Raw genomic sequence first — 14,853 nt, forward strand, 5'->3', positions numbered from 1 at the left:
TGGAATCTCAGTAGTGTAAATATTTCTAGTTCTTGTATAGCTACAAATGTCATACCGTTAAACTGTGTTTAATCTACAATTGATACAGTCTAAGAATCCTTACGCAAGTACAAATAGTTTCAAACGCGCAATTGTCAACACATCATTACAGTTTGTATTGAAATAAGTAATTCTGTCACAAATAGTGAAGACTGAACCGCTAAAATAGTTATTGAACAGTTTTAGTTTGTGGCAATTATGCGTTCTACATTTTCAAACCAACATTGCTTTTAATGTAAGCCGCCATGACACCAGCCAGATGAAATCTCGCCAAATTTCGCGTAACAGTTGGGTTTCATCAAATCATATAATTATGCGGTAAGACATCACCTTTATTTCAATGGGAATTAGTTTATTATATGTTAAGCTATGTGCAGTACAGTTTGGGGTCAGTTTATGTGTAAATTAAGGGGGCTATAGGCTAGTAAACTTTTTGTATTCATTTGACTAAAAAAACGTGCGCAAAGGAACTCCGTAGGGCGAGCCACTACTGTGGCTGGAGTAAGGAGGAAGACATCAGTAGTGGAACCATTTCTAGTTTTTGTAGTGTACATGAAAGAATAAATCGTGAATGGTGGCTTGAAGATTTGTCTTTAGATTAGATTTCGTATCATTTGCATTTGCTGCCTCAAGGATTAGAAATGTTTGCCAGAAAATGATGCTGAAAATACCCACAGAGTGCGCTTTAGAGCGTCTAGTTTTCAAAAAATTTCGGGGGAGCGGGGGCCTCTTTACCAATAGTTGCCCGTGCATGGACTGTCCCCACCACTAATTTTTGGCGATCTGTGCCCCTGGCCCGTACGATTATTTGAAATAATGGTACTCCAACATCAAAGGATGACGTCACATCTGTATTTTAAATAAAGGAGAATGTCTAGATACAGTAGGGAAAATCTATAGGGCAGATGGTATGATATAGTTGGCAGAATTTTACTATATAGCAAGAGGTTTATCAAATACATATATACCTGGCAGATTTCAAATTTGTGTATAGATGGAGGTATACTCCAGGCATATGATAAAATATAAAAGGGGCAGATTGTAAATATATAGTGAAAATTTTCCTTATAGTAGAAAACGGTAGGAAAAATATATTGGGCAGATAGCTAATTAATGTACATGTATAGTGTGTAAAGTGGATCACAGTTCAGCATTAATTTACTGTCATTTTCCAACTGTCTTGAAAATGCTTACTAGCCAAACGGTTTCCTGTAAGCACCTGTTTGTATGCAAATGCACAATTACCATGATCAGCCATTTGTCTTTTAGTGAAATTTTAATTGATTTTTTTAAAAAAATATTTTACATTTAGATAATGGATCTGACAAATGGAGAAACAGAATGGCTGTCCAATCATCTGGCACACACAGTCAAGACACACAATGACTTTTATAAACTGCAAGAGGCAACAGTGGAAATCGCAAAGGTCTCCAAGCTTTTGCTTGCAACAGAACAGGGTCAGATTTCCAAGTATAAAAGGGAAGTCTTTAAGTGAAATAAGTCTAGAAGGTTAGTTCTGTAGTAATTCCTCATCTTGTTAGTACAGGTATATAAATTATAAACTATGTACTGACTAGGATTATTTATATTTTGTAATATTCCCCCTCCCCCCTTTCTAATTGAACTAGAATGTTCAAACTTGTAACTGTTTATTAGGTTAACCCTTAACCGGTCATTGTCGCCTATAATCATCAGGTTATACAGCTTAAGTGGTCACGGTCGACTAAAGTCGACCACAGCAAGAACCTTTTTTATAAGCCGCATTTGAGTATTTAGTTTCGTATTTAATTGATATGGCAACGCATGCTTGTCAGACAGGAACTTGTCTTGTCAAGGGCATTGAGAAAAACATGCCTTTGTTCAACATTAAACTTTGTTTTGTTGACATGCAATTATTTCTGTCCACCAGCTCATTTGATTTCCAATGAGTCTTGACTCAAGGGTAATAAAAACTTGAAACTTGAAACAGTCCGAGGTGAAATGGTTGTGGGATGAACTGACCCACACCCGGCTGGTAACTACAGGTGGGAATTAATAAAACAATAGCATTCGACCAATCAAATAATTAATGATAATAAAAAAGGGACATTTATGACTCAACTGTACATTCAAAAGCATGATTTTGCATGGCACCCAGACAGGTGAAAATTAATAAAACAATAGCATTCGACCAATCAAAGAATTAATCCATACTGTACTTATGAACATGCATATTCAAAAACATGGTTTCATATGGCACCCAGGCACTTGACCACAGGTGTGAATTAATAAAACAATAGCATTTGACCAATCAAATAATTAATCTATACTGTAATAACGTTCATTTATGACGTTGTTGTTGTTTATTAAAGATTTAACGTCCAATACAATGAATATGATATTATGGACAGGTTGATTTAATTAAATTATTTACACTTGAAAATTGTTAAAAACACAAAATAAAAAGGTCCTCGGATACCAGAAGTTTCTTAAAGCACACTTATAAATTAGCTGTCAAAGAAGAGAGGGCGGGTCGTCTTCTCCCTTTGTCATAGTAAAGTTAACACATAACTCCATCCTATATTCCAATAACAATCGGCTGACCAAAAGGTGAATAGCTCATAATACCGTGTATACACAGGCCTTTTCTGGAATTAATGTGTATGGGAATATAGATTAAGAGGAGATTAGTGACTAATATGATAATTGTCTGCGATATCACTTCCGTGGAAGCGGGCGTTAAATAAAGCTATTTCACACATAATATGATAATCCTAGTTAAAAGTCGACTTTCACAACATAAAAGTTGCTTTTATTTTGAATACTAAAATAACTCTGACTTAGTTTGGCTTGGCTCTGAATTTTGATTGAGCGGAAGATTTTTAAAGACACAGATTTTTATTAACAATTTTAACAGACTGTGGTATAGGATTTAAATGGTTCATTTACATTATCAATACATACAATTTGCTTTTTGTTATAAAATTATATATAAATCCGTTGATTGTTTTCCAATTTTGATTTCTTTTTGTGCATAAACCAGTGATTGTTTTCCAGTGTTGTGTTTTTAGTATTCATGCTGTTATTTGTGATTGTTTTTAGTATTTAGTGTACATACATATAAATACATACAATTGGTTTTTGTTATTAGATTATCATAGCTAAATATATGTTCGGTTTTATTTATAAACCCTTTTCTTTTTCGGGAATGTTGATTTTGAATCAGTACCAAAATTCAACACCTGTACCCAATAATCAACTAAATTGCGCAGAAGCCCCCAATCAAGTAATTACGTTGTCTGAAAATGGGCGACAGCTTGTCTATAGAGATTGGCGCCAGTCTAATGTACAGTCTCGCGAGATTATCGCACTGCCATTGTAAGCTTGACTTATGACCACGTGTACAGATGGAAGACTAGTTAATTCATTTGTGATTTAAAAAAGATACATTACCTGGGACGTGATTTACTGATTTCCAATTGTATAATTACCTGGGACATGATTTACCGATTTTTGATGTATTTGTCAATGGTGGAATACTAATTTTATAGGGTAATGGATAATAAATAATACTACGACCGCGGTAAGGTGATAATCTATGGGTGTGCATTTTTTTTATATTCCCCTCTTTTATTCGTACTTCATATGTAAATAATCGTAATCAAAATGAACCGATCGGATGAACGTCTTGCGGGAAATTAAAAGGTTTATCTAATAGTTCAACGCCGGTAGATAAATTAATCATGTGTTGATTTTTCAACGTATCTCGGGAAAGTAAACAGATCGCCTAACAAGTAAAAGCCGTAGATAAGTTAACCGTGTGTTGATTTTTCAATGTATCTCGGGAAACTGAACGGCTCGTCTAATAAATAAACGCCGTAAATAAGTGAACGGGTCGTCTATTTATAAACGCCTCTCGGAGAAACTAAACCCGTTACCATTAAACTAAGCAAGAGTACTAACTAAATAATTTTTTGTAATTCTTAAACGATTTTTATCAATTATCGAACGATGTTTTGAAAGTAAACTATATGCATACCAAATCCCTAGTGTATAGGGTCTACAAACTACAAACGTGATTTTTCGTACAATCAGGGGCCATAATTCAGGAAGTTACGGTCCGATATGCTCGAATATCGAGAGGAACCAAGATCTTTGGGTTATAAACATGCATTTCAAGTTTCATCAAAATTGGATTAAAATTGTGACCTCTACTGGGTCCACAACCTTGATATACCATATTAGCGGCGTCCATTTTATCCGTCAGTTTTGGTCCAATTTTCACGAAATTCGATGTCAACCTTCATTACGGTGTAATGGTGATATACTAAAACGTTTTTTTAAATTGAATAAAAATTGTGACCTCTGGAGGGACAATAAGCCAAAAACGCGATTTTTCGTACAATCAGGGGCCATAATTCAGAAAGTTACGATCCTATATGCGCAAATATCGAAAGGAACCAAGATCTTTGGGTTATAAACATGCATTTCAAGTTTCATCAGATCAAAATTGTGACCTCTAGATTGTCCACAAGCTAAAAACGTGATTTTTCTTACAATCAGGGGCAATAATCCATGAAGTTATGGTCCGATACATGCCAATATCGAAAGGAACCAAGATCTTAGGGAGATAAAGCTATATTTTAAGTTTCGTTGAAATTGGATAAAAATTGTGACCTGTAGAGTGTCCACAAACAAATTGTGGATGGACGGACAAACAGGGGCGACGACAATATACGTCCACATGAAAATGTGGGCGTATAAAAATAAATTATGCCGTGGCAGACATGGTTTGCGTCGGCTTTTACCATGGCTTTGCAGTTTGCCGTGGTAAATTTAATTAAATTTAAAATTTCGAGCGCTGAGTTTGTGTACAGAGAAGGACGAAGAGGTTTAAATTATACTGGGCGACATTCTTCAATTTTTTTTTGTGCTGGGTGGCAAAAAATAACTTAGAACTTCATGAGAAGTCGTCTACCATACTTTTATTTTCCGAAAATCTCTCGAGAAAATTTACCTTGGACAAAATGACAGACAGTTAAGAAGTTGTCTGTGCATTTCCAGCAATGGTTACAACCTTACAACCTTTTGCACCAAACACGTATTTTGTCAAATTTGCAAAATTTATCATCTGTTTTTAATGTGTTCTTAAATATGCATTATGCAAGAGCTAAATCTGCCTATTGCAGGTCTTTCTTTAGGCCTGAAATGTTATATAAACTATTAATTAGACATTAATTAACGTATCCAGAACATAATCAACTCTCGATGTCAGCGCTATCCTACGATAATTGTTGGATTATGATACGATTTGCTGCCTAACTTTACTTCTCGATTTAACGATTAAATGGATAATCAAGATTAGGATTTTTGTCGTACCGACTTTAGTAATGATGACCGAGGCTATGCGGAACTTTCGATCGCTTATTTCTCGGTTCATAGTGGATCAATTTGACTGAAATTTTCAACAAATTGCCTTTACATTATCTAGTTTTTAACTATTATAGTGAGAGCTGCCAACTTGTTATCTAATCTCCCATAGTGTATCTTTAATGAACAAATGTGTAAATGATTTACACTTACGTGATTTAGCCTGTCCTGGGTGACTTGTGCTCGTTTCTCTGCTAATTCTCGTGACTCTTTCAACTGTTCCCATTCTTGTGTGATTAGACTGGATTTTTCTTTCTCGCCATCAAGTACTTCCTCAACCTGTTTTTTCGCTCGTATCGCATCAATCATTGTGGTTTCTAGTCTTTTAACATCTTCCACATGTTTGTTTTTTTCTTTAAGTAATTCATCCAGTGTGTCAGAAACGTTCTTCTCAAAATTACTAATCATCTGTAAAATAACACAAACAATTAAGGAACGCCCAACTTAACAACTACAAGGTTAACTTTTTAAATTTAAAATTATATTATACAAAGCAAGAAATATTCTATGCTCTATTGATTTGCATTCTTAATCCATTTTGAAACAAACCGGACAGAATTGGGTTAAATGAGGTCCTGGTAGGAAATAGAATAATTATAAGCTTCCATTCCCTTTAATATAACAAGAGAGAGAGAGAGAGAGAGAGAGAGAGAGAGAAATGGGGCTTAACGTCCACTCAACACCAACTAGGTAATTTCGGGACTAACACATGTTTTACTTTATTCCAATAATTCGCTTTTGCGTAGGGGTCTTTAGCAATGGGAGGAAAACCGGAGGACCTGGGGAAAACCCACGGGGTTGAACAGGCGACCCTGTGCCTGTGGGAATTGAAACCATGCCTGTTGTAATATAACAAAAATAATTCTTGGTAATTTGTTATGAAGAATGTCATATTAAAATGTATGTGATTACCACAAAAATAAGGAAAAATACGTACATCTTTTGGAAAATTTTCCATATTTAATTCATATACTGGCTTGAAGTTCATGTTAGTAGTATTTCTGAATAAATTCTAATATAACCAGACTTCAATAAAAATAATTCTTGGAAATTTGTTATGAAGAATGTTGTATTCTAATGTATGTGATTACCACAAAAATAACAACAAATAGGTACACACACCTTTCGGAAAATTTTCCATAGTTAATTCACATACAGGCTTGAAGTTCACGTCAGTAATATTTCTGAATAAATTACCGTCTTCATTTATTTGATGGATAAAGCCGAAACTTTTGTGTATAGTTCATCAGTCGTCCAAAATTAGGATTTTTCTACTACTGCCACTTACGTAACTAAATTAACTATAATCAACCCCCACACTAAAAACATTTACAGAATTGATTATGTATATATAAAATAAACCCGACTGAAGCGCAAAGTAGTACCAAGATGGCGCCCCCCCCCCCCTCCCATGGCCTGTCATTCCCATAAGCTGTAATTGAAGACGTCAATTGGCTGTATAGATTATGTAGTCATAAAGGCTGCAAAGGAAACAATATGAAGGATAGACCTATTGTTTTCCATGTAACAATGTGATCATGTAATGTTGATGACTGAGGATGATGTTATGTTGACATTGTATATGCCCACTTAGAGCGTTCGCAAGGATCAATAAAGTGAAACAAGGGCCATAACTCTAGACGTAATAAACGGAAATTGCTGAAATTCTATAGGCTTCTTCGTTTCAGTAACCTAAATAATGCATATAAATTTCAGAAAGATCGGATGATAACTTTTGACGTTAGAGCGTTCACAAGGATCAATAAAGTGAAACAAGGGCCATAACTCTAGATGTAATAAACTGGAATTGCTGAAATTCAATAGGCTTCTTCGTTTCAGCAATCTAAATAATGCATATAAATTTCAGAAAGATCGGATGATAACTTTTGACGTGAGAGCAGTCACAAGGATCAATAAAGTGAAACAAGGGTCATAACTCCAGACGTAATAAACAGAAATTGTCGAAATTCAATAGGCTTTTTCGTTTCAGTAATCTAAATAATGCATATAAATTTCAGAAGGATCGGATGATAATCTTTGGCGTTAGAGCGTTCACAAGGTTTAATAAAGTGGAACAAGGGTCATAACTCTAGACGTAATAAACGTAAAATTGCTGAAATTTAATATGCTTCTTCGTTTCACTAATTTAAATAATGCATGTAAATATCAGAAAGATCGGATGATAACTTTTGGAGTTAGAGCTTTCACAAGGTTCAATAAAGTGAAACAAGGGCCATAACTCTAGACGTAATAAACAGAAGTTGTTGAAATTCACTAACTTTAATATTGCATATAAATTTCACAAAGATCGTATATTAACGTTTGGCATTAGAACGTTCACAAGGTTCAACAAAGTGAAACAAGGGCCATAACTCTAGACGCAATAAACGGAAATTATTTTGAAATTGAATAGGCTTCTTCATCTCACTAATGTAAACAACATATATCAATTTTAAAACAATTGGATGATAACTTTTGGCGTTAGAGCGTTCACAAGAAATTGTGGACGATGGACGGACGGACGGGGGCGACGGCAATATACGTCCACATTTCAATGTGGGCGTATAAAAACGTGATTTTTCGTACAACCAAGGGCCATAATTCAGGAAGTTACGATCCGATATGCGCAAATATCAAAAGGAACCAAGATGTTTGGGTCATAAACATTCATTTCAAGTTTCATCAAAATCGGATCCAAATTGTGACCTCTAGAGGGTCCACAACCTTGGTATACCAGAGGTTTACATGACGCATAGGTGTTAAATCTAATTTACCGTGCGATTTCTTGTTCGGCCATGTGTTTTACACAGATCGGTCTTTGTTAAGTGTAGGTCTTTATACATGGATTTATACATGGGGTAGTTACGTATACGTATTTCATTTCTTGATGAATACTACGTGTTTTATACTTCGTACCATAGTCGGACAGCAGTTATTTATATATTTGATCTTTTTTGTGGGTTTAATTTGTTTACAAATTATCGTGCGTACCACTGAATGTACGCATCTTAAAATTGATCGCATGCTGTATCGTCATTTTCCGATATCCGAACCAACCTCAATTTGATTATTCGATATATTCTAATCTCCATTAATCTGTTTCAAAAGCAAGTTTATAAATATGAAATTGCACAATTAATGAAAACCTGTAAATTTTCGTCACTGCTATATTTACTACACGTGGGCATATCAATATATAAATGTATAGTTTCTTGCCTGGGTCATAGATAGGACTACCGAGAAAAAGTAATTTCCTCACTATATATATAAAAAATGATAATTCACATATCAAATAATACTAATGAAAATAGGGACATGCGCCCGCTTCCACCCACGGTGATATTGCCCATTGCCGAACATTATTCAGATTCGATAGAAATCTGTGTAACAAGCTCGTCTTTGAAAGCAAAATACTGATATATGACCTAATATTGAGACGATTGTTCATATAGCCGCCTGTTTTCAATTGTATGAAATAGCTTTATTATTTTACTTCACGGTACTAATAAACCACAGGTTCTGTGATTGTGAATCCAGCCTTTATTTTACAATTTATACTGTCGGTTCATGCATGCTTTTCACACGGAACTGCTCTTTGATGTTGAGAGGTGACACACAGATAGCTCTGCTCTTTGGAGACACAGCTCGTGCTTGAATGGATTAGCTGATAAAGTTGGTTTGAATTTGGCCATTGTTACATCCCACTTCTACTCGTTGCCACTGGCAACCTTTGATAAAACTGTCCTGTTTATTTTCAATACATGCTTAATAGTATCCGTGTATCAGAACTATACAGAAATAGTACTGTTCATTTCTGATACACGGTTACTTTTATACCGTTTTAGATAACTATCAAGCAATAAGTAGCGGACGTTTAGTCCGACCCAGATCGCTATTGATAACGATGGCTCTATACAATGCACAAGTATAATGTACATGAAACAACTAGTCAAAATCATAGTAACAAAACAAAATGGGGGAAACTACATGGCAGTTCAAAAACATATACAATGACATTAAATTAACATAACAACATATTACAAAAATCAATTATTATACATATCAATTGGCATCTATTTCATAATTTGGTTTGATTTATATTAATATGCAAAATATATAAATTAGAATATTGAATAATCATTTTAATTAATTGTGATGATAGAAGGCACAGTTCTCTCTCTGGACACTTCACAGGCATTGAAAATAAGCAGGATGAAAAAAAAAACGCCTAGAAAGTCATAAACTTTATTACAAATAAATTTCAACGGAAGAACCATCCGCCGATACATACTTTCACCAGGAATGACCCACGTTTCGCATTTCCTTTACACTACATTTAATAATATCGCAGTCCTCTACGCCATAGACAAGTTGTTTTGGCGATGTGGTCTAAACAAACATGTGATTGTTTTACGCTCAGAGTATCACAGCAAGACGCACGTGTAAATACTACTCAGGTCGTCTCTCCACTGCGAAATCATTCTACCATGAAATGTAACGTGAGGCTCAGAAAGGGATAAATAATGAAAGAGCAGAAAGTATTTGTCACTTTTCGGTTGAAACGACTCGATAATAAATACTATTTTTCACAATTTGCTTCACAATACTCGATAGAAATGTGATGTAAGTAACTTATTAGCACCTTTCCTCGGTGTATCGGTGAATATCAGGACAGTTTTGGTCGGGAGCCGCCTCGGCTGGGCCCCCTCGACCAAAACTGTCCTGATATTCACCGATACACCTCGGAAAGTGTGCTAATAACTACTACTTACAGTTTATTCCAATAAGTACAACAAAAAGGACAATTTTGTAACATGGGTGAATACTGTGGTATATTCAATTTTGATCTTATTGCAATGGATAAATGTATGGTCCATTTTTTGAGCATCTCATTTAAATCAAGCTTGATATTCTATTAACATATATACATTTCATTATTTTTTCTCATAGGAAATTTCGGTTAGTATCTGAAACGAAAAAACTGTCCAAGCCATTATATTATATTGTAATCAGAAAAATGTCCAAACAAAGAAATGAACTAGACAAGAACTAGAACTGCGATGCAGTAATGACGGGTTTCACCGGTGCCACGTTACCCTAAACATGTCACTTCCGGTACCAATGAAACCATTAAACAGGTTTCCACATAAGCATTGCACACATCAAATAAAATGGACGCCGAATGAACCAAATCCAGCAATATCAATTCATTTTATACATTTGTTACATGTAAGTATACAGTACTTCCGGTGATAACAAAAGTGTTCAATTAATTTTATGAAATCAGAAATGGCATAAGGCATCACATGGTGAAAATTTTATGTAAATCGAATAATAATTGCCACTTTTATAGACCAAAAACCTTGAAAAGTGACTTGCAGAAAATCGTCTATTCCTCTGCAACCGTACAAGTTAGAAACCATTTTCTGGTATCTGTATGATCGTATGGGTTTAATCTATTAGCTGATTGGAATCAGATATCATAATTTTAAAAACATTACAAATCAGACTCATTTGAATAAAATATCTGTTTTGAAGGCTAAAAATACAGTTTTTGCCAAAATGACGTTACTTCCGGTGATAATAAAAATCTTAAATTACTTGTATGAAATCGTAAATGGCATTAGGTATCACACAGTGAAAATTTCATGAAAATCAAATAATAATTGACACTTTTGTGGACAAAAAACCTTGAAAAGTGACCTGTTGAAAATTGCCTATTTCTCCGCAACTGAACAAGTTAGAAACCATTTTGTGATATCTATATGATCGTATGGGTTCATTCTTTTAGTTGATTAGAATCAAATATCAAAATCTTAAACAAACACTAAATACGACTCATTTGAATAAATTATTTGTTTCGAAGGCTATAAATACAGTTTTTGCCCAAATGTCGTCATTTCCGGTGACATTGAAAATGTTAAATTAAGTTGAACTAGTCACAATTGACATTATGCATCAAATGGTGTCACTTTTATGAAAATCCAATAATAATTGACTCTTTTACGGGCACAATAGCGTAAAGAGTGACTCATGCAAAATTGACCATTTCTCGGCAACTGCGCATATTACAAATTAATTTTCACATACATTCTCTCCGTATAGATTATTGTTACGAGTTTATGAAAGTTACGAAGTAATATTTTAAAATATGAAAACGCTGGATGTGTTGTAAATACCTTAATTTTACACCTTTTTTCACCTTTTAATCGAAATAGCCCTAAAACGGAATCGAAATTAAAAAAACTGGGCCCAACATTTTGTGCGCCTTTAAAGGGCGCACCCTTTCAGTTATACCAGATTTGAAAAAAAATAATATTTGTTTTCGAAAAGTGTTACCTAACTGTCAAAATTGTAGTTTTTGGTAAAATTACGCCACTTCTGGTGCCGACAGATAACTTTATCGGTAAAAAAAAAAAAATGGCAATTGAGACAACGGAGCATATGAACTTTGTTTTATACAAATCGAACAATAAATAATTAATCTGGGACTGAAAAACTGAATTAGACAATGGCTGCCAAGGAAAATTACTGAGACAAAAAAAATTCAGATTTTTGCTCAAGTCAGATGACTCGTTAATTTTGTGTAAAACACGACTAAAAAATATTCATAAATAAAAAAGTTTTTTGTAAAAATTTAAATTTTCGAAATTTGGCGCCTAATATAGGGTGGCCCATGTACTCACAGAAATACAGTCCACCGCTGATAGTTCGAGACTACCACTGAAGCGTGCACATTCGCCGTGCCGAGACCAACTTTCTGACAGTATGATACTATAAATAGCCATGGCACGTGCAATTCTCTACAAATTTATCAACTATTACAGCCGTAAAAAATTTATTGTTGACGATTTTGAATAGCAGTAAAATTAAGCTTCTTGGTTATTACAGCAGATTTAGAAATTACGTTCGTTTCATTTTTTAAATCGCTTTATCATTAACTGTACCGTTAAGAGCGGCATCTTTTGGTTTAGTACAAATAATATCTCTGAAACACTCAGGTTAGGCAAGAACATGATACTAGCAGTAGTTTCATTTTACTTTTACAAGCTTCTTAAAACGATTGTTGAGCTACCTAACGTGCTTATTTCTAAATTCAATTTCTTGTTCTAGCTTTCTGTTATGTTTCGTAAAAAAGTAGTCTTGATTATCCCGACCTGTCAATCATACGTAGAATGGTCGATAGACTGGTTAAGCGAGACTAATTTCAAAACAAGGGCACGTAACCTATCTTTTACTCAAAAGTGTCTGGATGTTATGGACGACTCTTGGAACCAGTTTTCAGTCTATTATTTATACGTGATTAATGGCCATAGGTTATTAAGTACAACATGATCGTTTATTTAGTGACTATAATTGTGTGGAACTGATTTGAGGCTTGGCATATATATAAGTATTGTGGCGTAATTGTCGAGATATATGGAGATATTTATTTATGGTGGGTCACCCTACCTAATATCTGCGAAGATTTGCCGAAAATCAAATCAAAAGTAGCGTAGCTATGTGCCCTGTCTCCGGCTATGCAAAAATGTATCGAAAGTTAAAATCCAATGATTATTGTTAAAATTACTGCAATATTTCTAAAAACGATAGCTCCGGTGATTTCGGACATTTCGCATTGTCGCAGAACGTTCAAAATAGCTTTATCCTCTAAGTCACACCCACTTTCCCAGAAAAACCGAAGAAATCGTAACGATTCGACAAGCAGTTGCTGAGATCTACTCAAAACAAAAGAATAATAATAATAATAATAAGAACTAGACCTGCAAGCAGCACTATACCGGCTTTCAGGAATCAGACAGGAAGTGTGTCATACAATAGCCTATTTATCGAGCTACCAAACGATACTTTAGATGTTTTGATCCGGTCACACCCGACGGTGAAATCCTGATTGTTCCAAGAGCACCGACTTTTTTATTGTCTTTTTTTAAAAAATATCGAATATTTTTTTGACTACTTCCTGTTTACGGATCATTATCGGGATAGATTTAACAGGTGGTATTGAACTTAACTTCCTGTACCAGAAGTTTCAGAAAGATCCATTGGACAGTTTTACCTCCCTTATACCATTAGAAGCAGATTTACAGATATAACGATTTTTCGATTTTTTTCAAAGATTGTGGCCCTTTTAGACCATTTATACTATATTGAGGCTTTTAAATTTGGATTCACACCATAGCCTACCGTTAGGACTCTAAGTAACATAAGTTTAAGAAAGGAAATAAGAGAAGTTTTCGAAATAAAAGCGTCTGAATAGGCTAAAAAAAAAAGAAAATAATAGATTTTCAGCGTTCCATTATATACTATTCAAAAAAAGTAGGGGATATTTGATTTTGGGGGCATAATACTAAAATATGCAAATGACTACGAAAAAAGTCACTATAGAACCTAACAGAAGAAACATTTCCAGTTACATGTGACGCCCAAACGCACCAATAGCTAACGCATGGAATGCAGGTGATGCTTGGGATCATCATGGGGGTCCAACCCAAGATTTGCACGACTCTGACTTTGAATGTTACAGTCATTGTGGCATTGAATTCCAGGGTGGAAACATCAGTTTAATTGTTTTAGTGACCAGAAAACAAATTTTGATATGCGTCGGCTTACCCAAAATGAAAGGTTACGTGCCCTTGGCATGCTGCAGATCGGCACAACACAGGCGGTTGTGGCGCGGACGATGAATGTTTCTCAGTCTGTCATAAGCAGGCTATGGTCCAGATACCGTGATACACAATCTGTACAGGACAGACCACGCTCAGGTCGACCAAGGGCGACAACTCAAGCCCAGGATCGATTTATCCGTACCTTGGCCTTGAGAAATTGTGTCATCACAGCAAATCAGATCAGCGCTCGTCTTCAAACAGACACTGGTGTGAGAGTGAGTGGCCAGACGATTCGGAATCGACTGCACAGGGGTCACCTTCGCGCCGGACGTCCTCGCGTGATCCCTTGTTTGAGAGATCATCACATTCAGGCAAGACGTCGTTGGTGTAGGGATCGTCAACACTGGGATAATCGACGCTGGAGCAATGTGATGTTTTCAGATGAGTCAAGGTTCACTGTTGATTTTTTGGACAGACGTAGGAGGGTGTGGCGTCGTCGAAACGAGCGCTTCCAAGACGTGAACGTCATCAGACATGATCGATTTGGGGGTGGTTCTGTTATGGTGTGGGGAGGCATCACTGTTGCTGGAAGAACGGCTTTACATGTTGTTGCAGGGCGTGTTACAGGCCAGTACTACCGGGACAACATCTTGGCAGTCCATGTTGTGCCGTTCGCACGACGTCATGGACGCCGTTTCATCTTCCAGGATGACAACGCAAGATGTCACAGGGCCAGGATCGTTACAGGTTACCTCCAACAACAGAACATCACCACATTACCTTGGCCAGCACTGAGTCC

The 14,853-nt window shown here is 35.6% G+C and overlaps 1 protein-coding gene across 2 annotated transcripts in view; it reads right to left on the reverse strand.

The window, feature by feature from the left end:
- The window catches only part of LOC126830155 (uncharacterized), a 513,485-nt gene that overhangs the window by 366,465 nt on the left and 132,167 nt on the right, over positions 1-14,853 (reverse strand). For both annotated transcript variants that reach the window (XM_050560467.2, XM_056099482.1), the window contains one exon: positions 5,602-5,856. Coding sequence is in view for 1 of the 2 variants with exons in the window: in XM_056099482.1 (XP_055955457.1) it covers positions 5,602-5,856 (255 nt within the window). In the remaining variant the exon portion in view is untranslated. The remainder of the gene's footprint in view (positions 1-5,601; positions 5,857-14,853) is intronic.

This window comes from Patella vulgata, chromosome 1 (assembly GCF_932274485.2).
Source record: "Patella vulgata chromosome 1, xgPatVulg1.2, whole genome shotgun sequence".
In the NCBI taxonomy this organism is placed as follows: domain Eukaryota; kingdom Metazoa; phylum Mollusca; class Gastropoda; family Patellidae; genus Patella; species Patella vulgata.